This window comes from Schistocerca cancellata, chromosome 10 (genome assembly GCF_023864275.1).
Source record: "Schistocerca cancellata isolate TAMUIC-IGC-003103 chromosome 10, iqSchCanc2.1, whole genome shotgun sequence".
NCBI lineage: Eukaryota > Metazoa > Arthropoda > Insecta > Orthoptera > Acrididae > Schistocerca > Schistocerca cancellata.
The window spans coordinates 201,715,614-201,739,828 of record NC_064635.1 but is presented as its reverse complement, the minus strand read 5'-3'; the positions used below and the strand labels follow the sequence as shown (position 1 = coordinate 201,739,828).

Below are 24,215 nucleotides of genomic sequence, written 5' to 3'. Positions count from 1 at the left end.
TATATTTATGGACCAGTGTTTTCTGGAAATGGTGTAAGTGCCACTTTGGAATTGTAGTTGTTGCACACGTTTGCTGTTGGGAGGGACCCCTGGTACTGGTAACATATAACTTCTCTTAGTTTGTGTGTGTGTGTGTGTGTGTGTGTGTGTGTGTTTGTGTGTGTGTTTGTGTGTGTGTGTTTGTGTGTTTGTGTGTGTGTGTTTGTGTGTGTGTGTGTGTTTGTGTGTGTGTGTGTGTTTGTGTGTGTGTGTGTGTGTTTGTGTGTGTGTGTGTGTTTGTGTGTGTGTGTGTGTGTGTGTGTGTGTTTGTGTGTGTGTGTGTGTTTGTGTGTGTGTGTGTGTGTGTGTTTGTGTGTGTTTGTGTGTGTGTGTTTGTGTGTGTGTGTGTGTGTGTGTGTGTGTGTGTTTGTGTGTGTGTTTGTGTGTGTGTTTGTGTGTGTGTTTGTGTGTGTTTGTGTGTGTTTGTGTGTGTTTGTGTGTTTGCCACTCGGTTTCCTGGTCTGGAGCTGTATGTCATGTGCACAGGCCTGCCGTGGTGGGTCACGCCCAGGACCAAAAGCCGGCATTCCTGCTGAGGCCCGGAGGCAATGTTGCTGCCGTTGAGCCGTACCTCCATGTCCCGGCACCACAGCCGCAGCAACAGCAACAACAACAACAGCAGCAGCAACAGCATCAGCCCACGTCCGCTGACCAGCATGAGAAGCCCCTCACCCAGGGCTCCCACAATGCTCACCAGGTTAGCACAGTTCTCTCTCCTAGTTCAAATTGGCTAAGAAGCTCTTTGCCCCTCATCTTGGAGCTGTATGAATATTATGATTTGTTGTAATTTTACAGATACTCCCGATAATCTGATGACATTTTGACGTGTTGGGTATCTGCTGGTTGTTACCGTTGTTCTTGCGTGATAATTTGGCAATGTGACTAGTCCTCTTCACCAGGTGCTGCCTGTGACTGCTCATAGAGTGGAATGGGTCAAATATTTATACCTACACCCTCCTCCCCCTCTGTCGGTTCCAGGCATTCCATCTGCATCTGCATTCCCTAGCAGTGTGTAGGCATTCCCTCTTAGGTCCGGAGAGTCAGTCTGTGAGCTTGTGTTCAATTTCCCTCACTGCAGATAACCCCTGGGGGAGCCCGTGCTCATTCTGTGGTCTGCATACCAGCTCAACCCGTATGTTTTTATCTCTGTAAATTATCTGCAATGATATTGCTTTAATGCCTCACTTTTACAACTACACACTATCACAGTTAAATCAGATGTTGTTTCTTGTAAGCGACTATTGTGCTGTTCTTCAGATTCACCCGCTCACGTTGTGGCAACATGTTAACACGTAGCCTGAAGTTGATGGTATCTTTCATAATATGTTTCATTTTCGCAATACTTTAGCTTCATTCACCTTTTTGTAGAATCTGTCAGACTTTGGTTTCATTTGAGGAATACTGACAGAAGTAACTGGTTACCACATTGATAAAAAGGACTGTTGCCAGCAACTGATTCTCCAGTTTCACACCATGCAGCTCGACAGAGGAAAGTAAATATTTTCATGGTATTCAACCATGTAGCATGATCTTTGGCTCCAAAATATGGTGACAATATTGTTGACTTATTGTAGCAAATATTGTCACAAACTGGTTGACACACTGAACAACAAATATGAGACAGGTGGTGCTTCATACTTTTGAAGTTTTTAAAGTCAACTAAGTACAAGAAAAAACATCAATGGATTGTTTTCGAACATTTTTACATGTCGCTCAATCCCTTCCCCTCACCCTACAACTAGCAGAGGTATCTTAATCCAACACTATTTTTATACAAATTGTGAATAATGTATGTAGCAAATTTGGTTGAAATTCCTTCAGATATTGCAGGGAGATGCTGATAGATCAGCACTATTGAAACCCCCCATTTCTCCCATCCTCCTAACACCTAGGGGTCAAATGTCATCGGAACTGTCACTTATGAGCCTAGCAATTTGGAAAACTATGTATTCAGTACTAATTTGGATCGTTAATGAGTTTACATGTCATGGCTTCTCACCTCCACCACTTCGAGGGATAGTTGGGTCTGTTATCACCACAATATTTTTAAACAAATTATACAAGTAATGAATCATTTATATGTGCAAGATAATTCCCATTTAAAGTTGACTCGCAACTGCACACTTTTAATTACGTTACATGTTTTGATCCCTCTGGATCATCTACAGATCTAAGTAGTTCCATCATCAATACATCTCGTCTACTCAGAACCACATATCAGAATACTCCAGACCCAGCCCTTGCTCCTTATTTGCACTTAGTTGTGAAATGTCTTCAGGGCAGTCACCAGTGATACTAGCAACCTGGAAAACTATGGATTTGATACATTTGTACATGGTTGAAATTGTTCCTGAGGTTGCTGAGTTAAGCTTTTGTGCCACTCATTTTTCACCGCCACCCCAATGAGAGTTAAGTGCTTCTTACCCCCACAGTGCTTCTTTACAGGCTTTAAGTGATATGTGTACAAAATTTGGTTAAAATTTATTCAGGTGTCTTGGAGAAAATGTGGAATATAAATACATATAGAAAATGATTTTTATGAAAATATGTCTTTTAGACTTGGGACACTCAAATGGTACAATTACCAGATTCATCTTGTTATTAAGTAATCATCAGATCATTTGGAAATTTTTTGTAGGAGGTCATCAACTGATCAGATGCAATCAGTGCTTCTTCACACTTGTTCAGTTGACATGTTAAAATAATCTGATGGTCTCTTGGTATAAAATCAGAAATTGTAATTATACTCCATTTGAGTGACCCCAGGCTGAGTTATACAACAGCCTAAAGAAAATGAAGTCATTGTCAGTGGTTAGATGGGTGCAGAGTAAACTTTTGGCAGCCCTGACAACAGCAGTGAGTTTCCAGGATGTGTCTTTGTTGATGCTTGCAGGATGACATATCACCTTCAGAGTTTGGGGGCAGCAAGGCAGACCCAAAGTACCAAACACTGCCATACAATACAAAGTTCACAGTCAGTTTCTTGTCAAAGACGGCAGTGGGTGGCAATGAAGTGGAGACTGCTAGGAATGCCATCAACAGCAACCTGAACAGCAATTTTGGCAGCAGCACTGGTGTTAGCCCTGCAAACACCAATATGGGGCAACAACAACAACAACAACAACAACAACAACAACAACAGCAGCAGCAGCATCAACAGCAACAGCAGGCATGTACACCCACTACATTATGTAAATTTGTACCATCTTCAGGTTTTCTGTGGATCAAATAATAATAATAATGTAAATTGTAAATTGGAATTGTCAGTAGTACAGAGTGCAGCAAAAAGACCTGACAATTTTTAACAAATGCCTTGCTTTACCCAATATTTTAACATATTTATTGATACAGCATATTGGGGTACATGTGCCATTTAACAGCCTTGAAAAAGGGAGTAGATAACATTTGAAAATAACTTCATCTAAGTTGCAACTATTGTCTGCTATGCTACGTTTCTGTCAAACTTACATCTCAGTACCTGATTTTGTACTGCAGAGATTTCCTGGCAGATAGTGTTATGTGGTCTGTTTACAAATACTTACAATTTAAGATAATTCCCCAAAATAAACCACAGTTTGTGAGATTTGGCGAACATGTGGACCAAGGCCGTGCAGTGATAACATTATGAGAAATTGGATGTCCAGGAAATTTAATCCTCAAAGAATTCAGCCGAATGTTTGCTGTGTGAGCAGTTGTCCCATCTTGCTGGAACCACATTCTGCTTCACTTAAGCATACTCTCCATAGTTCAGTAAAATAGCATTTTGAAACATTGAGAGGTAATACTCTCTACAGTCACTGCAGCTGTTTGTCCTCTGTTCTCCTCAAAGAAGTATCTTTGTCGCTGCTAGGGGACATTTGTGCATGTCTGTATGGTTTTCATTTGACCAACAGCAGAAGTTAAGGTTGTTAAAATAACTAGATGAATGTAAACAAGTTTTTTCAATCATTATGAGAGCCAAGTCACCAAGCCTCAGTCATCATTTCAGGCATTTGTTCTGTAAATATTGTGTGTTGCTTAATCTTGTGTTTTTGACTGTTAACCTGTGGCCACTTTGTAGGGGGCGGAGGAGTGTAAATTACAAGGTAGTATTAATCTTTGTAATTAAAAAAAACATTCTGGGCTGTTCTGCCATGGTCAAATGGATTTGACATTAAAACCCAACATTTTGTTCCCATCTGTGGAGGACATTTTCAAGGGGATTGTGACTTTGAGTGGTCTGATTCACACCCTGGCTTAGTACTGACTACAGCAAAATTCCATTTATGTGTGCTTCCCTGCAGTGGTGTGATGTCACATGCTTTAAATACCAGGATGCAATTGGCTGTTGTCAGTTGCTGTTACCTGTTGATACTACCACCCCGTGGTGGAAGACTGGTAGACATCTTCAGCACCAGGATGAAAATGTCATTGAATTTCCTGCCCTCCTCCTTCCTGGTGAAATACCTGGGGTGTTTCATAATCTCAATGGCCTCTCCTTTGAAAATGAATATGATGGTCTTGTGGCTGCAAAGCATGTTCCACAACTTCTGATCTGTCAATCTACTCCCTTCTGTAATTGCCTTAGTGCTCTTCCAGTCATTTTTTGAACTTTTTTGTAGTGCCCACATACACCTCCCCCACAACTACATGGAATCCTATAAATACCTGCTTTTTCCAGCAGTTTCAGAGCATCCTTGAGGGTCATTCCATGTCAAGTCACCCAGCCCTTGACACCAACCATGTCAGATTTTGATGAAACTTGGTACAATTACTTCTTTTATCATCCTGAAAGCACTTGTAAATTTTTTTTGCTCTATCTCTTATAGTTTTTTTAATAAATTTTTAAAGTTTTTAGATTTGGCTTTGTTTCAGCATTCGGAAATTGTAACTTAAACGTGTCCTCACAACTAAAAAAATTTGTATATTAAAGAATACTCAAGATATCAGTATGAAATTTTGGAATAAGTTTGTATATTATATCTAAATGTTAAAAAAATTACCATAAAGATATATTAAATTCTTCCAAATGAAAAAAATTTATAAGTTTTTTATTTTATTTTTTTAGCTAACAGATGTTTAGTTTTACCAAAACTGCAATATCTAGAGTCTCAGACCTGATAGAAAGCTCAAATTTGTTTTAAAATACTCTTAATTGTATAGGCTATTAGATAAAAGAAAAATTATGTTGGCTTTTTAACCTGTTTAATAGTTATCTAATTTTTAAAATAATAATAATTATATTTTAAAAATAAAATATGCCAAGTGACTTACACCGAAAATAAGTTTTTGTCTTCTTGGAGTAACAATGTACACTTGGATTTTGTATTGTTTCTCCTGTGTTTTGAAGTAAAAAAATTATTGCAGTGTTAAATAGTGCTTGGATAGTATTTTATTAAGTTTATTTGATCTCTCAGTAAGTAGGGTTGCTTAGTTTACAGAGATTCTTTTCCAATATCCTATAAAAGTAACCAGAACAGTAATCAGACCAAAAGTGAAATCAGTATGTCAGATATTCAAACCTGTAGTGTAGGGTTATTTAAAAAATCTGACTGTTTCCAAACAACCTACACACCTTCAAAAAAGTTACAACCGGTATCAGAATTGAGTGAGGAAGAAAAAGATTTGATCCACTTACGATCTGGAATTAATCTGTGTGAATTTAAGAATATATGTTCACACCACAGCTACTACTTTTTAAATGTTTTTGAAAAGTATCAAACAACATGTGTAGACCCACTAAAAAAACACAAAAAGCCCATCAAAAAATCGTTGAAGTGTAGGCTTGGATCTTTCTAAACAATTACTGACAAAAAATATTAGCATAAAACCTGGACAAAAGCTTTGCTCAACATGCCGTAACTTTTGTGAGGAAAAATTAAGAGTTGAAGTCAATGAAAGTGAAACAGATGATGAAGTCATGGTTGAATTAGAATCATTGGAATCCAGAAATGAATCCCTCCTACAAACAAACATTGCTCTTGATTATTTAGTTTTAGCACCGATAAAGCTTCATGGCTTGTCAGAACAAAGTAAAGGGTCTTATTTTAAACGGAAGGTTAGCAGTATTGAAAAGACTGCAAAAAAGGCGGTTTCAAAAGCATTAAAATATGATGCACCAAGTTCTGATGATGACGAAGAAGATAAAAGTGTGGTTGAGAAAGCAAAGGATTTTGATGTAATGATTTCTCTTATGAAAGAGAAGATTTCATCTGTTGGGAGGTCTAGAAAAATCCAGATTCTGACCTTGGCTCCAGATTCTTGGACTCGAAATAAAGTGATGAAAGAATTTAATGTAAGTGAGTACATGGTGCGACAAGCTAGAAAGCTAAAATCTGAAAAGGGTATTTTGGAAACTCCTGGTCCAAAAAAAGGTAAAACTCTTTCTGAAAATACAGTAAGACTTGTAACAGATTTTTATGAAAAGGATGAAAGTTCCAGAGTGCTACCTGGAACAAAAGACAAAGTAAGTGTTCAAAAAATGTGTACATGCAAAAAAGACTCATTTTGTGTAACTTGAGAGAACTCTCTTATTCTTTCAAATGGGAGAATCCCGAGGTAGAAGTAGGATTTTCAAAATTTTGTTTCTTGAGACCTAAATGGTGTATCCTTGCTGGTGCTGCAGGCACACACACTGTATGTGTATGCAGTATCCACCAGAATGTTAAACTATTACTGGATGCTGTGAAAATTGAAGAATCTTATAAAGACCTAATTAAGATGCTTGTGTGCAACACACAAAACCAAAACTGCATGCTACATCATTGCAACAGCTGTCCTGCAAATACTGCGCTAACAGAGTGCTTAACTGAAAAACTAAGTGAAGATTATGATTTAGAAGAAGAAATTGTAATCAGTCAGTGGGTTAACACAGACGGGGCAGAAATGAACAAACAGTCTATCAGTGTTGAAGACTACATTTCTTTATTGGTTAGGTCATTGGAAAAGCTCACCCCACACTTGTTTATAGCAAAATCCCAATCAGCAGCCTTTAAAAGATTGAAAGAAGACCCACCACCCAAAACAGCAATTATTGTGATGGATTTCAGTGAAAATTATTACTTTGTTATACAAAATGAGATCCAAAGTTACCACTGGAATAGAGGTGGTTGTACTCTACACCCAGTTGGAGTTTTTCTAAGAAATGAGGAAAACAATGTTTTTGTTTCCAACCACTGTTTTATTAGTGATGACCAAGAACATGACACTGGTTTTGTTAACTTTGTACAAAAAGAAATTACAAAGTGGCTGTCATTACATCATACTGACATTGACTCAGTTCACTACTTTACAGATGGTTGTGCTGGGCAGTACAAAAACAGAAACAGTTTTAAAAATTTGACTGAACACTTGAGAGACTTTAATTTGAAGGCCCAACACTCTTTTTTTGCAACAAGTCATGGGAAGTCAATTTGTGATGGCCTAGGAGGAACTATTAAAAGAATTTTAAGGAAAGCCAGTCTACAGCTTTCAGACAAAGAATAAATAATGACAGCAATCGATGTGTATAAGTTTTGTGAAAAAAATATTGAAAACATTCATTTTCACTTTATTGACAAAAAAGAAGCTGATTTGCTACGGTTAAAACTAGAAAAACGTTTTTCAGCAACCCGAACCATTCCTGGAACTAGAAGTTTTCATAACTTCAAACCACTTCCAACAAACAACCTTGAAATTAGAAGGACTACAGATAGTGTAAAACCCTCCTTAGTCTTTTCTTTCCATTCTTCTTCTGATTGGGTTCGTGTTGAACCATCCATAAATTGCTATGTGGCTGCAAATTATGATGGTAACTGGTACTTTGGACTGGTAAAAACAATATTCAATTATGAAGAAGATGCAGAAATTCTATTTCTACATCCTTCAGGACCTGCTGCATCATTTTATTGGCTTGAAAGAGAAGATTCCTGCATAGTGCCTTTGGAGCACATAGTCTGTGTAGTAGACGCACCTCAATCAAGCGGCACTGGGAGAATGTATTACTTCAAAAAAGACTGTATCAAAAGAACTGAAAGCTCTTGGATGAAGTGGAAAAACAGTTTGAATCAGCATTAATGTTTATTAAAAAGACAAAATTATTCAAAAAATTCAATGTTTCAAGCAATCAGTTGGGTTATACATAAGTGTCGTAAGTAAACTATCTTTGTACATAATTCTAATGTAATCTACTATAATTAATAAACATGTTAAAAAGCCATCATTATTTTTGTTTTATCAAGTAGCCTATATGTTTAAGAGTAAATTAAAACAAATTTGAGCATTCTATCAGGTCTGAGACTCGAGATATTGCAATTCTTATAAAACAAAACATCCGTTAAAAAAAAAGAAAAAAATACATATATATATATTTTTTTTTTTCATAGAAAATATTAATATATTTTAATAGCATCATTTTTATCTTCAAATATGTATAATAAATAAACTTGCTGCAAAAATTCATGATGTTATCTAAAAGAGTTTTTAAGATAAGCAAATTTAAAGTTTTGAATACAAATTAAACTGACCATTTCCTAAGGTTCAGAAAACGCAAAACATAAAAACTTTAAAAATTTATAAAAAAAACTGTAAGAGATACAGCAAAAAAAAATTGCAGGTGTCAGGATGGTATTAGAACCATTTGAGCCAAATTTCATGAAAATCTAAGGAGGTGGGTGTAAAATTTATTTTTTATTGGGTGATTTGATATGGAATGACCCTTGACCAATTTTAGGTGATCTACCTGATGACAACTCTAGGAATATAAAGCAACCCCCTACATATTACTTCCATATCCAAGATTTTTCCTTTGTGGGCTGTAACAGCCTTAATGAAATGCAGTGAAACGTCCTCTTTCACAGGCACTTGTGCATCACTATCAGCTGAGAGATGTGATTTTAACTCTCTTATCATTTCTGCAGACAAATAACCATTCTTGAGCAGTTAATTGCTGAAATGTTTCAATCCCGCATCAAGCAGCTCCGGTTTACACAGGTTTCTTGCTCTATCTGCCAATGTTTTCATCATGCTTCACTTCTGTTGTGAATGGTGTTTTAAATCTCAGTGTAGGTAACAGTCTGTGTGCACGGGTTTTCAGTAAACTGTGTGGCCTATTCCAAGAAAGCCAACTTACAAAGTTCGAAGAACCCTCTTTAAATGACAACTCTAGGAATATAAAGCAACCCCCTACATATTACTTCCATAGGGATCTTCAGGACAAGATTAGATTAATTATGATGTGCACACAGGTCTCTAAACATTCATTCTTCCCAAACTCCGTACAAAAATGGAATGGGGAAAAAGCCCTAATAACTGCATAATGGGATGTACCCACTGCCATGCACTTTGCAGTGGTCTGCAGAGTACAGATGTAGATGCAGAAGCAGAACTTTGTCAGTAGGTGTTTGTGGCATGCAGAATTTGTGAGTGACTGGCAAATTCCTTGGAGTTCCTTTCACATGTCTTGTAGCTTTTTAATATTTTCATCTGCAAGTAAAGGTCTCCCACTGCTTTGTACTTCCGAGGAAAATTGTTCTAAACTTTTTTGTTTGACCTTGCCTGTCCACTGACATGTTCTTGGAGACTGTCAGTGATGTCTGAACAGTCTCTGAATCTTCAGTACAGATTTCAACTGCACTACTAATAGATTAAGCCTACTTACTTTATGCTCCACAACATATTGTGATTCTAAATTGACACAATTTCCTCCAACTTCCATTATTTGCATTTCTGCCCCCTTTTTTCCCCTTAAGAAAAAACCTTGTTTTAAGTATACTTGCATCAGTCCACTAATGTTGACACCAATTATGTACATACACCCTGCAAACTGACTCAAGATTCATTCAAATGATCAGTGGAACATGTAAGTTACTGACTGTAAAAACAACAGGGTCCTTAATTACCACCTCCTTATACCTTTAGATATTTTTTTACTAAACACGTGAGTGATTGAGATGCATTTTTTTCACAGATGATGTCAGTTGCACATAGTACTCCATTGTCAGGAATAAACAAAGGTCTGGCAATTGGTGTTGGGCAGCAGCAGCAGCAGCAGCAGCAGCAGCAACAACAACAACAGCAACAGCATGAGAGTTCCAATAACAAGCAATCATATACCAGGTCAGATAATACAAATATTTTTGTTTCATTTTAGAGAACCTATTTTTTCTATTGCAGCTTACTTACAGTGTTAATCTCACTGTCTTTCTTCATCAGGGCAATAATTCAATAGGCTTACAGCATCATACAAATTTTTGTATGCTAGCCAGTAAACAACAACATTATTTCAAGTCATTTCTGACTAAAGATTTGGAGTACTCTTACTGCATCTGCCATGTTTCAACAAATACTGTAGAGTAAAATAACCAGCATTACTGTATGTGATACAATCCGAATTGGCAGTAGAAGAGTCAGTTTGGGACTTCTCTAAGGTAACACTCTATAACTAGCTTCAGTTGTAAGAGCATCACCTGCAACACGCAAGAGTTTGAGTTCAGGTGCCAAACTAGAGCACTGTTGTAAGCTTTCCTGCCATATTCTTATTGTTTCCTTCATTTTTAGGGTTTCATACCTCAGTCGGTGAAAACAGAACCTTTATTTGGATTACTTTCTTGTGTGTGTCTGTTTGTCTGTCTGATTGTTAATAACCATTTTTCTCAGGATTGGGTAGATGTATAAAGTTGAAATTTGTCACATACTAAAACCTATGGTTCCTTGGAAGTGTAAAAAATTTAAGCTTCTACCTAAATGCAATCAACATACAACCTTTTATTTCACATTCTGATATATTGCAAGTATCAGTATATATAACAGACAAAAATTGTCAGAATCCTCTATTTCTGGGATGGATGAGCTATCTATAAACATAATTTAGGTTATATGGAACCCTTCTGTATGAGCAGATACAAGGAGAGTTGGCTGCTGTCCATAAACAGCTGGAAGTTGCTTTGGCTATTGTCGACAAGCATTCTAGCTAATGCTCAAAGTTGCAGTGACGTCAGGGTGCCAGTGACACATTTGGTGCCATTGGAATCCCCTGGTGACCTGGATGATGCTGCAGCTTCTGATACGCAATATCTGACTGGTCCGTCCTCACTCCAGAGTGGGTGGCAGACAGTGGTGGGTTTGTGTGTCACTGGGCGGAAGGTGAAAGAGGGAGCAGGACGTGTGGCTGGCTCCCTATGCCTTAGCAACAGGTACTAGTTGCTACCCAGTGTTGATGACAACTCTCAGCCAGCACGGGATGCCTCTCCTGTTGGGCTAGCAGTCAGTTTTTCTGCCCAGTCTGAACAACTACAGAGGGTGGGTATGCTAGTCATTGGAAGCTCCAATGTTATGTGGGTGATGGAGCCCTTTAGGGAAATAGCAGGCGAGGTGGGAAAGAATCCCCATCTGCATTTGGTATGTTTGCCGAGAGGTCTCACCCGTGATGTGGAGGCGGCCCTACCAGCGGCTATCGAGCCTACTGGGTGCAATTGTCTGCACGTAGTGGCACGTGTTGGCACGAACGACATCTGCCGCTTGGGTTCTGAGGTCATCCTCTGCTCCTTTCAATGGCTGGCTGATTTGGTGAAGGCAACTAGCAATGCACATGGTGTGCAGGCTAAGCTGTCTATTTGTAGCATCGTACTCACAGTTGATCATGGTCCTCTGGTTTGGAGCAGAGTGGAAGGTCTAAACCAGAGGCTCAGACAGTTCTGTGATGGCACTGGATGTGAATTTCTCGACCTCCGCTATCGGGTGCAGAATTGTAGGGTTCCCCTTAATAGGTCAGGCGTGCACTACACGCAGGACGCGGCTACTAGGGTAGCGGAGTACGTGTGGCGTGCATGTGGGACTTTTTTTAGGTTAGAGGACCCCTCACTTGGGAGCAAAGATGATTTGCTTCTTAAATCAGCCACAGTGACCTCAGAGACTCTTTGTCCTGACAGATCAGAGATAGGAAAGATTAATATGATTTTAGTAAACTGGAGGAGCATCGAAGGAAAGGTCCTAGAATTAGTATCACTTACTGAAGGTTATAATGCACAGATTGTATTGGAAACAGAAAACCTTCTGAAACCAGACTTCAATTACAACAAAATCCTAAGTTCAGATTGGAATGTTCAATGTAAGGATAGGTTAGTCGTCAATAGTGGAGGCATGTTTATAGCAGTAAAAAATTTGATAAAATCTAGCGAGATTATCACAGATTCTGAATGTGAATTGATCTGGGTGAAATTGACTATCAAAGAACAGTCAAAAATGGTGATCGAATGCTTTTATAGACCACCTGGGTCAGGATCTGTAGTTGTAGAGTGAGCTTCAGACAGAACTTGCAGAATATCATTAGTAATTTTCATGATCATGCTGTTGTAATAGGAGGTGACTTCAACTTGCTAGGTATAGATTGAGACTGTTCTACCATCAAACATGGTGCCAGAGACAGGGAATCATGTGGCATTGTTCTGGATGTCTTGTCCAAAAATTACTTTGAGCAGTTAGTTAGAGAAGCAACTCAAGAGAGCAACAAACAGACCTGACGTTACCGAATCAGTTCACATAGAGAAAGGAATTAGTGATGATAAAGCTGTGACAGCATCTATGATAAGTCCTATAAGGAATGTTAAGAAAGGTAGGCAGATATATTTGCTCAGCAAGGGTGGCAGGATACAAATTTCAGAATATCTCAGCAGTCAGTATCAAATATTCAGTGATGGAAAAAATTCAAAGGCATCGTTCAATATGCACTACACAAATATTCTCAGAGTAAGGTTTTAAGGGATGGGAAAGATCCACCATGGTTTAACAGCCGTGTTAGAAAAGTGCTACATAAACAAAGAGCACTTCATCCCAGATTCAAGACAAGTAAACCTAGCTGACAAACAAAAGCTGAACAAAGCGAAAATGAGTGTAAGGAGAGCAATGAGAGAAGCATTAAATGATTTCGAAAGTAAGATATTGTCAACCGACCTGAGTAAAAACCCTTTTTAGTCATATATAAAATCTGTTAGAGGGTCAAAATCATCCATGCATTCTCTCAGTGACCACACCAGCACCGAAATGGAAGATAAGAGAGAAGGCCGAAATACTGCATTTGGTCTTCCGAAGTTGTTTCACTGCAGAAGATCGTAACACTGTCCCTCCTTTCAATCGTCGTGCGAACGTCAAAATTGCAGATATTGAGATAACCGATCGTGGAATCGAAAAGCAGCTACAGTCACTGTGCGGAATTATTATTTAATTTAGGGGCGACTAGACACTTCAACAAGAACAAACAACAGGATTAGCATTGCCAAAACTTAACAAATAGTCTCTAGTCCCCTAATGTCACATCACTGCCTGTTCCGAACTGGCCACGGTTGGTTGGCTAAGGTGCCTTCAATAACTGCTTACATAACTTTACTGATTTACGTAAGTTATTAATAATAGTTCACTGAAAAACAAGTCTTAAAACACTTCATAGAAAGGCTGGTTAAATAACAGTTCCTTTGATTAATCGGGTAATAAATTCTCAACCAATAATGGTAGCAAACAACATCACTTCCAAATAAAATCTTACAGAATCATAATGGTAGAAAGGTTCCTTACAAACTTCAAAATTCACTTTCATTTAACACTCAGATATAAGAACATATCCAAAACTCATCGTTAGCATATTTTCCAAATTCCAGTATTTATAACCCACTGAACTACAGTGCAGAACTGACAATTTCAAATCTGTCCATTGAGTAATCCTGATAACAGAAAATTGTGTTCACAAATAAGAAATTTATCAACTTTGACAGTGCCCATCCGGCATTGGCCACACTTCCACACAATCGTAAATTCCATTAAAAAGTGTCAGTCGTTGCTCAATCTGTATACAGTTAAGTAAACCAACACCACAGAAGTCACTGAAGGTTAATACAAGTACCGTATTCCACTGCTTTCTTCTCCAATATCATGACTTCCTTATTGTGGGCGAACACGGTACAGCACAGCGTGTTCAGGTTTGGCTCGTGCTGTCTTGTTTATCTGCTGTGGCAAAACACCCACAAACGATATTGTCCACAGCTTGCTGTAAACTGTGTCCGTACAATTGCAGAGTCCACGGCTCATCGTTCCACAGCAGTATTGAATTCCCAACTGTCTCAGTTTCACCATCACCTTCTAGCAGTAATTTATCGTAGATCACTTGAGCAACAAAAGGTACCTAATGACCAGAAAAAAGGGCAGGTCATTCCCATTTTTAAGAAAAGCCATCAGACAGATACACACAATTACAGACATATATCGTTGATGTCAGTCTGTTGTAGAATTATGGAACATATTTTATGCTGAAGAATTATGACGTTTTTGGAAAATGAACATCTCCTCTATAAAAATCAACATAGATTCTGCAAACAGAGATCCTGCAAAACTCAATTGCTCTGTTACTCCATGAGATCCACAGCACAGTGGACAACGGTGCTCTGGTTGATGCCATGTTCTTTGACTTCAGTAAGGCATTTGACACCGTCCCGCATTGTCGTTTAATGAAAAATATATGAGCTTATGGAGTATTGGAGCAGACCTGTGATTGAATTCAAGACTTTCTTGCAGATATAACTCAACACTTTGCTCTTAATGGAACTAAATCAACAGATGTAAAGGTAATATCTGGAGTACCACAGGGAAGTGTGATAGGACTGTTGCTGTTTACAATATATATAAATGATCTAGTAGAAAGTGTCAGATGCTCTTTAAGGCTATTTGCAGATGATGCAGTTGTTTATACCAGAGTAGCAATGCCGAAGATAGTAAGAATTTGCAGAACTACCTGAAGAGAATTGATGATGGTGCACTCTGGCAGTTGACCCTGAACATAAGTAAATGTAACATATCGTGTGTACATAGGAAAATAAATCCACTACTGTACAGCTACATTGTTGATGACAAACAGCTGGAGACAGAGTGACCTTAAGTGGAATGACCATATAAAACAGATAGTGGGAAAGCAGACACCACACTGTCACCGGAAGAATCTTAAAGAAATGTAACTATCCACAAAAAAAGTGGCTTATAAGGCACTTGTTCACCTGACTCTTGAGTATTCTTCATCTGTTTAGGATCCCTATCAGGCAGAACTGATAGAGATAGAGAAGATCCAATAAAGAGTGACGTGTTTCATCGCGGATTGTTTAGCAGGTGAGAGAGCATTATGTAGATGCTAAACAAACTCCACTGGCAGACATTACAAGAGGGGTGTTGTGCATCATGGAGAGATTTACTGTTGAAATTTCAGGACAGCACTTGTCTGGACAAGTCGGACAACATAATTACTTCCTCCCACATACATCTCGCGTATTGACAATGAAGAGAAAATTTGAGAAATTAGAGCCAATACAGATACTTACCAAGAATCGTTCTTCTCATGCACTATTTGCGAGTGGAACAGGGTTGCAGGGATCAGATAGTGCTACCGAAAGTACCCTCAACCGCACACCATTAGGTGGCTTGTGGAGTATGATGTAGATGTAGATGAGTCCTACACACACTCATCTGGACCTTTTTTCTTTCATCTACCAGTGCATTTTCAGTTTCATAAATACTTTCACCATTTAATATTCCATAAAACCCCAGACTGTAGTGAAACAATCTGATTCTTAAACTAGAATTTCCTCTTCATAAAAAAAAGTCACTTCTACGATAACTAATTAGTAGTCAACATTATGCTATGAATGATGAAGTACCTTAAAGGGTGCTGAAAAAGTTGAGGGTAACATTAGTAGTTAGAAGCAGATATTATATTGTCCTCCTCTTTGTCAAAACAATTGCAAATTATTATTAATATGGTGTAGGAATGCGACATTAGTTAGTGGCGTAAAATGTAACCCGTGTTTTATATCTAAAGTAAGCTTATTGGGGAAGAAGCGTCACCTCAGGAGGCATCTCACTAATGTGTAACATTAGAGTGGTTCTTATTTTTTTTAAATTTTGTGTTTCTTCATGCACACCCTATAATTTTTTCCCTTTTGTTTTAAGAACAATTTTAAGATCTATTTTGTTGAAACTGCAGATGACGAATCCATGCTGCAGTGGCTGAGAAGCTACATCTTGTCACTGCGTGTTGTTTATTATTGCATATGCTTGTGCTTGACTATCATGTTCCAGAATAAATTTTTCACTCTACAGCAGAGTGTGCACTGATACTAAACTTTATGGCATATTGAAACTGCTAGACTGAGATTCAAACTTGAGATATTTGCCATTTGCGGGTGTGTCCTCCACCAACTGAGCTACCTTAGCATTACTCAGGACCCATCCTCACAGCTTTACTTCCACCAGTGACTCATCTACTGCCTGCCAAACAGTGCAGAAGCTCTTCTGTGAGTCTCTAAGGACCAGTACTCCTGGAAGAAAGGATATTACCGATATTCTGATTATGAAAAAACTAAACTGAAAAGAAAATTGTGGTAGTACTAGTATTGATTCATGCTTCAGTCACATATTTTGTATGTCCTGTTACATTACATAACATTACACTTAAATATTTCCCATTTAAATATATGTAACCATATTTGCACAATAAATGTATGTAAGTTGATTTTAGTTTTATATTCCAGTATAATATACACACATTTAAGTCTGTTGTGGTGTGGGTTACTATTGATTAACTGTAATGAAATATGGCACATTATCAAAACATCCAAAGCAAAAGGGAAAAAAGGGGTGCCATTCTAATCACTTGACACTTTTATGTAACCAACATGTAAGGACCATACTAATGATAGCAGTCTAGCACGCACATATGTAGTAATAAAGTGATATAGCTTCTCAGCAACTGCAATTTAAACAAAATTGGTCCTAAAATTCTTCTTAAGAAACACAAAATTCGAATAAATCAGTACCACACAAGTGTAACATCACCTCTAGGCATATTCACTGATAACAGCAACTCTTGTTGGCTGTGAAATTGATTTTCATTGGTAAGTTGTTGACATTTGAACCTGTTACTTGTATGTTAGGCTCTTTTTATGTCGACTGTTCGTACACTGTGTTACATGGTTTTGATTGGAAACTATTCCTTGTAAACAAGTTGGGAGGTCTCCATTGATACCACAGATTGGACGAGTTCATTTGCACTGCAGTTGTGGGCATGTTCAAACACATTTCCTGTCTAACTTTCGCATCTCCTCATTAACCATTATTGCACTGATTCCATACAACAGACTTCACTGCCACAAGTTATGTCAGCAGAAGAGGGTCACCATTTACAATCCTCAAAAGTGCCCAGTATGCTCTTTCAAGGGAATGACTATTATTTTGTCCTGTGAGCTTATGAAAACATTAATATCTAGGCTGTAAATGAAGCTGGCAACACAGCTGCAACCTGTTTCCTAACACTTTATCACAAGTGCATGTGCTATTTGAGTAGTAGTAAGAAACTGTTGACATTCTAGGAGAAAGAATAAGTAAAGTATCTGCTGTAAAGAAAACAAATCTATAACTATTTTAAGATTGTTCTTGAATCATCAAAAATGGGGTTGTGCATGATTTTTGCTTGTAGTTGCTATTTAGCCTCATGAAATTTCCTGTGACTCTATGGAAATATTTGTGCTTGCAGTGGTGGCCGGCCTGCATTTGGACTACCGCCTCAGCCGTTCCTTCCAGGGCTCCACCGCTCTGCCCCAGCAGGAGCACCCAGCTCTGGTATGGGGAACATGGCCCAGGGCTCTGTACACCAGGTCAGTAAATTTAGTATGTTAGTTGTGTTTGCAGAAATATTCCTTGTATATATTTGTGTGCTGGAGAAAATGAAACTGGCCTGGAAAAAAACAGTGAAGTGGAATTGAGTCTTGTTAATGAAGGAGACCTGCCCCTTAACAGAAACAGTGATTTCGATGCACCGATCAGTTGTTCACCTGTCTGCGCACGAGCATCTCCTGCATGTACTGTCCCATGTATTTCAGTACATCATTATGTTTCAGTGAGTGAAAGGATCAGATGTGTTAAGTGATGAGTTGAATGCTACACAAAATGAAGCTCACAATAGAACAGCATGTGTTCATTGTTGAGTGTTAAATGAATAAAAACCATTACTAACAAAAAAAAGAGTTTAAAGTCCAGAAAATAATGTTAGTGATGTGTACTCCCATGATCAGCTAAATAATTTATGCATATTGAAGTCTGTAACACAAGAACACTTCGTATACATTAAAGTGAAACCATAAGATTACTCACATAACTAGTCATGATTGCATGATGTGTTGGTGAAGAGGACAATCAGCAGCAGCAGTGCAATCTCCTGGCCACCTCAATCATCTGATCTATCTCCCTGTGATTTTTACCTGTGAAGGAAAATGGATCACATGTACTCATAATCACACCCTGGAAAAGCTACATCAGAATGTTGAAAACACTATTGATGCCAGCCCTCAGGCAGAGCTGCTACTTGAGTCTACCAGTTTGATAAATGAAACTTGGTTCTGCATTGATGTCAATGGTGGTCGTCTCTAGCACCTTCTGTGTTGTTCATTGAGAGTCACTACTGCATCAGCCTTATTATAAACATTTTCTGTGTTAGTTTTATTTGCGTGCGCGTGCACGCGCTTGTGTGTGTGTGTGTGTGTGTGTGTGTGTGTGTGTGTGTGTGTGTGTTGTTTAGAAAGATAAATGTAAGGCAGATTCATTCATAATGTGCATTGGAATAAGTCTAGCACAGACATAATGGGACTCGTGAGACTTGTCTTCTGAATTAGGTTATGTTAGTCACAACAAATCTTTTTATGCCAGCCTTTTAACTGTTGTAATCTGTCCCAATTTAGTTAACATCTGAAAATCTTCCATGTTCAGTACTCTCCAGCTTCTATGTACAGGGTGACCCAAAACTAACATTTGAAAATTCAGTACTTCACAGAATAATGTAGGTAGAGAGGTAAACATTGACACACATCCTTGAAATAACTTGGAGTTTATTGACACCATAAAAATTGCACAAATTAACCAACAGATGTGCTTCAAATGGTACAGAAGCAGTAATTAGAATAACAATTGAATTTTTAGCAGAGATTATGTTCTTAATAACAAAAACTCAGCACGTTAGCCATCATTGATCAACAATCAGGGACCATGTTGTGAACTGCACTGTACAGCATATCAGTAGATGAGGTGAGAAACTGCCATTGGATGTTGTCTTTTAGTAGCCCCAATGAGGTCAGATGATCACGATTGACTTGAGACTTCAGGTTACCCCACAACCAGTGAGCACATGTATTGAAGCCAGGGAACTTGGGAGCGCAAGCATGATGGAACTGGTGGCTCAGCACACGGTCCTCACCAAACAATGTGCACAAGAGATCTTTCACATTTTAGCAGTATGGCATGGAGCACCATCCTGCATAAAACTTGTATGCTCCAGCAAGAGTTCATCAACCATTCTACGGATGATGCAATTCTGTAACATATTGGCATGCTTTGCACCCATTATCATGATAACAGTTTGGAAAGTAGCACCTCACATTTCCTTAAAGAAAAAGGATCGAATCACATTTGATGCAATAAATCTATGCCACACCATGACTTTCTCATCCTGCAATGGGGCATCCATGACTTCCAGGATTTTTGGTAGTCCAAATTCTGCAGTTGTGTGTGTTGACATACCTTTGGAGTGTGAAATGGGCTTTGGCGATCAACATCGTCATGCTAGTAAACCTTCAGTAACAGTGTCTTTTCTGATAAATTAAACATTCTGTGATAACTGGCACATTTGACCACCTCTGTCACAGCTCATTTTATACATGATCTTATGTGGTAAAACTGATGAGTTGTCCTCCAGCACCATCTGTTGCCCAATTTTCGCACTTGTTTTTGGTTTCAATAAAACACCATGTCATTTCAGGCACATGTGTCAAATTTTACCTCTCTACCTGCCGTATTCTGTGAATTAGAGTATTTTCAAATGTTAGTGTACTTTTTGTGTCACCCTGTATTTTCTAAAGGATGTTTAGTTGTACACCATGAGCTGCACTTCAAAAGTGTTTATTTGCAGACTGGTATTTGGGCATATAGCCAATCATCATTGGATCTGACACAGAGAACAAACAAACAAATTCTGAGGATAACACAGCACTACTTTGTATACACTAAAGTAGGAATGTAAGAATGCTTACATACTGTGCACATATCATGATGTGTCTGTCAATGACGTAGATGGGCACAGAATGTAAATAGTCTTATGCATCTACTTTAGTGGGTGCAAAATGTTCTGTGTTGTTGACATCAATATGTATAAATCTGTTTGTTTACCCTCTGTATCAGATGCCACTGATGAACTATATGCCCGAATGTCAGTCTACCAAATAAGTACTTTGGACGCACAGCTCATAGTGTGTGTGACAAGATGTTCTTTTATGAAATTATTGAAAATACTGATGTTGCTCAACACCCCCTCTCCCTTGCACCCCAAACAGACTCGTTAATTAAAAATTTTCACTATGTGCTAATTTTTCATATGTAAATGTTACTTTGTTTCTGAAAAAAGATTTAGGTTCAGAAGGGGACTGTCAGTTAGCAAAAAAGTTGTGCAAAGGCTGACTCCTCTAATCAAATTTACAAGAAGATAAAGGTTTATTATCTGTTGGTATTGTATATTATAGTAGGAAGAGGGAGGGGGATTGGAGATCCAATGGTGTTGTTGGTACAACTATCCATAACAAACTTAATGTGTTCTGTTCTGTTTGCACCACAGCTAGTGGCTTAGTTGGCTCGTAATGTTAGACATTTTAGTGTGTTACTGGTATAAAAGTCAAAGTTCTGCTGCAGCATTACCTTTTGCCTGCCGCACTGGGCCCCCTCTTCAGAAGTGGCTTTGTGACTGTCCACCACCCTGTGAGGGTCAGGAGGCCTGTGTTTGCGCTGCCTCCGACACCACTTACGTTTGCAAACGAGTCTGAGGTAAAAGGGAGACTGCCAGTTGTTTGTGAGAACCCTGGCACACCGTAGACGGTTGTGTAGTATTTCCCCAGTAGATCCAGCACTATGTATGAGTATAAAGTAGTTAGATATTGAATTTCCGAACAATATATGACACTAACTGCTTCCTGTAAGTTTATTGATCTTTGATGGACAGGGATACTTGGGTCGGCTTCAGAAATTATTTTATAAATGAAAGTAACTGATGTTATATTATGAGATTATACTGCTAACAGATTACCGACAGTAACTTTATTAAACTGGAAACCCCACCAGAACCTGAATTTCAACATTTTCTTTTAGCCCAAAGATACTGTTTCGATGAAGTTAGTAAATGCGGTCAAGGTGTGCACAGAGGAGACAATAGCCAGTCAAATACCAAGGGGAGTTATCCAAGGAATTCCATATCGGAACAGGTGTGACACGAGGTGATGTTATTTCACCACTGTTATTTAATCTGGTCCTAGAGAAAGCAATCTGAGAGATGAAAAGAGAAAACAAAGGGGTGACACTAAATGGTACGAGAGATTTACTGGGTTATGCAAACGACATTTCAGTTCTAGCAGAATTGGAGGAAGAGTTGGCAGAAACTGTAGATGACCTATTGCAAAATGCAAGTAAGATAGGGTTCTGGATTAATGCAGAAAAGACAGAGGTAATGGAGGTATCAAGAGAAGCCCCTAATGACATCCCACGTAAATGTAAATGTCGAATGACTAGGGTCTCCCGTCGGGTAGACCGTTCACCAGGTGCAAGTCTTTTGATATAAAACGCCACTTCGGTGACTTGCGCATCAATAGGATGAAAATGACAACGATTAGGACAACACAACACTCAGTTCCTGAGCAGAGAAAATCTCCGAACCAGCCGGGAATCGAACCCGGGCCCTTAGGATTGACGTTCTGTCGCGCTGACCACTCGGCTACTGGGGGGGCGGGGGGGGGGGGGGGCGGACTGTGACATCCCATTGCAGGTAGGGATATGAAATTTACTAAAGTGGAAAATTTTAAATACCTTGGTACATGGTTCAACAGGCAAAATAATTTAAAATGGGAAATAAATTAACGTATTGTGAATGGGTCTAAAACTTATTTCAGTCTAAAGTAGATAATGTCATCCAAGAATCTGTCAGTTATGACCAGACTTAAAGCATACAATACCGTGATACTGCCAGTATTGTTGTATGGGACAAAGACCCTAAGCACAACAAAGGAGGATGAAGAAAGCTTCTCGGTCTTTGAAAGAAAAATTACAAGAAAACTCTTTGGACCTGTCCGGGAAGAGAGCTCGTGGAGATACAGAAAAAACCAAGAATCGTACGAGCTGATGAGCCAGCTGAACATTGTTCAAAAACTGAAAGTGCGGAGAGTAAGCTTGGCAGGACACATTGCTAGGAGACTGGACACCTCTCGGGCAAAAGATGTACTTATGGGAGGACCTGATGGCACCTGTCCAATTGGAAGACCTAGGAAGCAGTGGGAGGAGAAAGACGTTTGCCAGCTAGGAGTCCGTGACAACTGGATCCAAAGTGCACAAGATCGCCATGTATGAAGGAGCATCGTGAGGTCGGCACATGATCTACAGGGTCCTTGATTGCCGATTTGGTGGTGGTGGTAGGAAGCAAACTGTTTAGTAGGAAAAATACTGAGTTAATATCTTGAAAGTGAAACCCGAGATGGATACCTTAGGATTCAGATCAGCAGCAAAGGACATAGTGGATGAAACATTATTATGTTAATCTTATCAAAATCCTTCCGAGTGTATTGAGATGTCTTCACAAGCAACCCATGTGGACTGATGTAATTCCACAGCCAAGCAGGAAAACATGGACCCACAACTCCCTCACCAATTCTCAGTGGGCTGTGAACTACCAGTAAGCTATGTAACACAAAAATATTTTGACATTTGTCCCCTCCCTCTCTCCCAGAACTGAACAGTGGTATTTTAGATCCAGTAACTTCTATATAAATTTGACACTGGTGGTCTTAGGAAACTGACAGAACTTAGAGAGAATAAAGCATTAATTGCCAGCTAAATCAGTCTATTACCAGAGGAAGGCCAATGCAACATGACCAAGATGGCCTTTATTTAGTATTTTATCATTTTTTATTAAATATTTTATAAGATCACACAGCAGTAGATCCAAAAGGATTTTAATGAGTTTGATACCAGCCATGGTAGCCTCTGTATTATTTTGTTCCCTTGTCCCAATGGTTGTAAAAACAAAAATGCCCATTATAATTAATAAGATAATCTGTAATTTTAGTTTAGTAGTTTAACTGACAGCTTCCCCTAAAATGTGGCTCACACCATCATGAAAAAAATTTCAGCCCATGTTTGACACCTTATTGTGTGTTCATGTGGATAGTGCTAACTGCCTTACTTAAAAACTTAACTTGTACATAGCAAAATAATTTGGGCTCTTTTGTGTGCTAAGAATCCCGTGGTCTGCAGTAGCACAATTTCATTTTAAACTCTTAGCCTAATAATCAATTTCACATTATTGAAAATGGTTGCAGGTGTCACAAGTGTTTGTGAATTTTTGTAACAAGTTTGCATGAAGTTATTGACTAAATTGAGCAGTGTCCTATATTTCAGCAGTCAGACATTAGCAATATGTACTTTTATCTTGGAATACTGCACCCATAGTGGGTTAGACAGAAACATGTCAAATCACGAAGGAATAGGTTTTAATCTACAACTGTAGTAATTGTAGAAATATGAGCTTTCACTTCGTGAACCCCTTTCAGGTCTAAGTATTAGGAATAGAGGTGTCATATAAAGTAAATGTATATTATTAACCTATCTCATGTATATTATTTTAAAGTAAAATATTAATGTGCAGTTTTTCTAGTTTAAATGTGATCACTAGGTACACAGCAGTATGCAGTGTGGCTTGTAGCTTCTGAAAGTAAGTGCTTACGATCTTATCATTAGTGAAATAAACTGGGTCTCATGGTCCCCCCCCCCCTCTCTGCCCCCACCCCTCCTAACGATTTGAAAACTAAGAGTGTGTGAAGTGTACGTGCAAACTTCAGACTTCTCTTATACGGGTGTACTTATGTGGTGTACACAGCCGATCTTCTTCTCTGGATAGCCAGCATCTGGAATCTTTATAAACTTCTCCTCTGAAGAATGATGCTAGTTGCAGGAACCTTAAAGACTCTCTCTCTCTCTACTTGCAAAATAATTAGGTACTCGAAGAATACTTTTCAACAGCTATCGGTATATTTGAGCTTCGTAAAGAACAAAATTCACACGTGGCATACAAAAAATTGGTCTTCTTGTAAGCCACTTGTATCATCTCA

General features: G+C 38.6%; 1 protein-coding gene across 2 annotated transcripts in view; it reads left to right on the top strand.

Annotated features, from left to right (window-relative positions):
• LOC126106913 (apoptosis-stimulating of p53 protein 1) overlaps window positions 1–24,215 on the top strand; it is a 315,526-nt gene that overhangs the window by 228,412 nt on the left and 62,899 nt on the right. For both annotated transcript variants that reach the window (XM_049913332.1, XM_049913331.1), the window contains exons 6-9: window positions 526–736; window positions 2,933–3,208; window positions 9,965–10,113; window positions 17,561–17,681. In XM_049913332.1, the coding sequence (XP_049769289.1) occupies window positions 526–736; window positions 2,933–3,208; window positions 9,965–10,113; window positions 17,561–17,681 (757 nt within the window). The remainder of the gene's footprint in view (window positions 1–525; window positions 737–2,932; window positions 3,209–9,964; window positions 10,114–17,560; window positions 17,682–24,215) is intronic.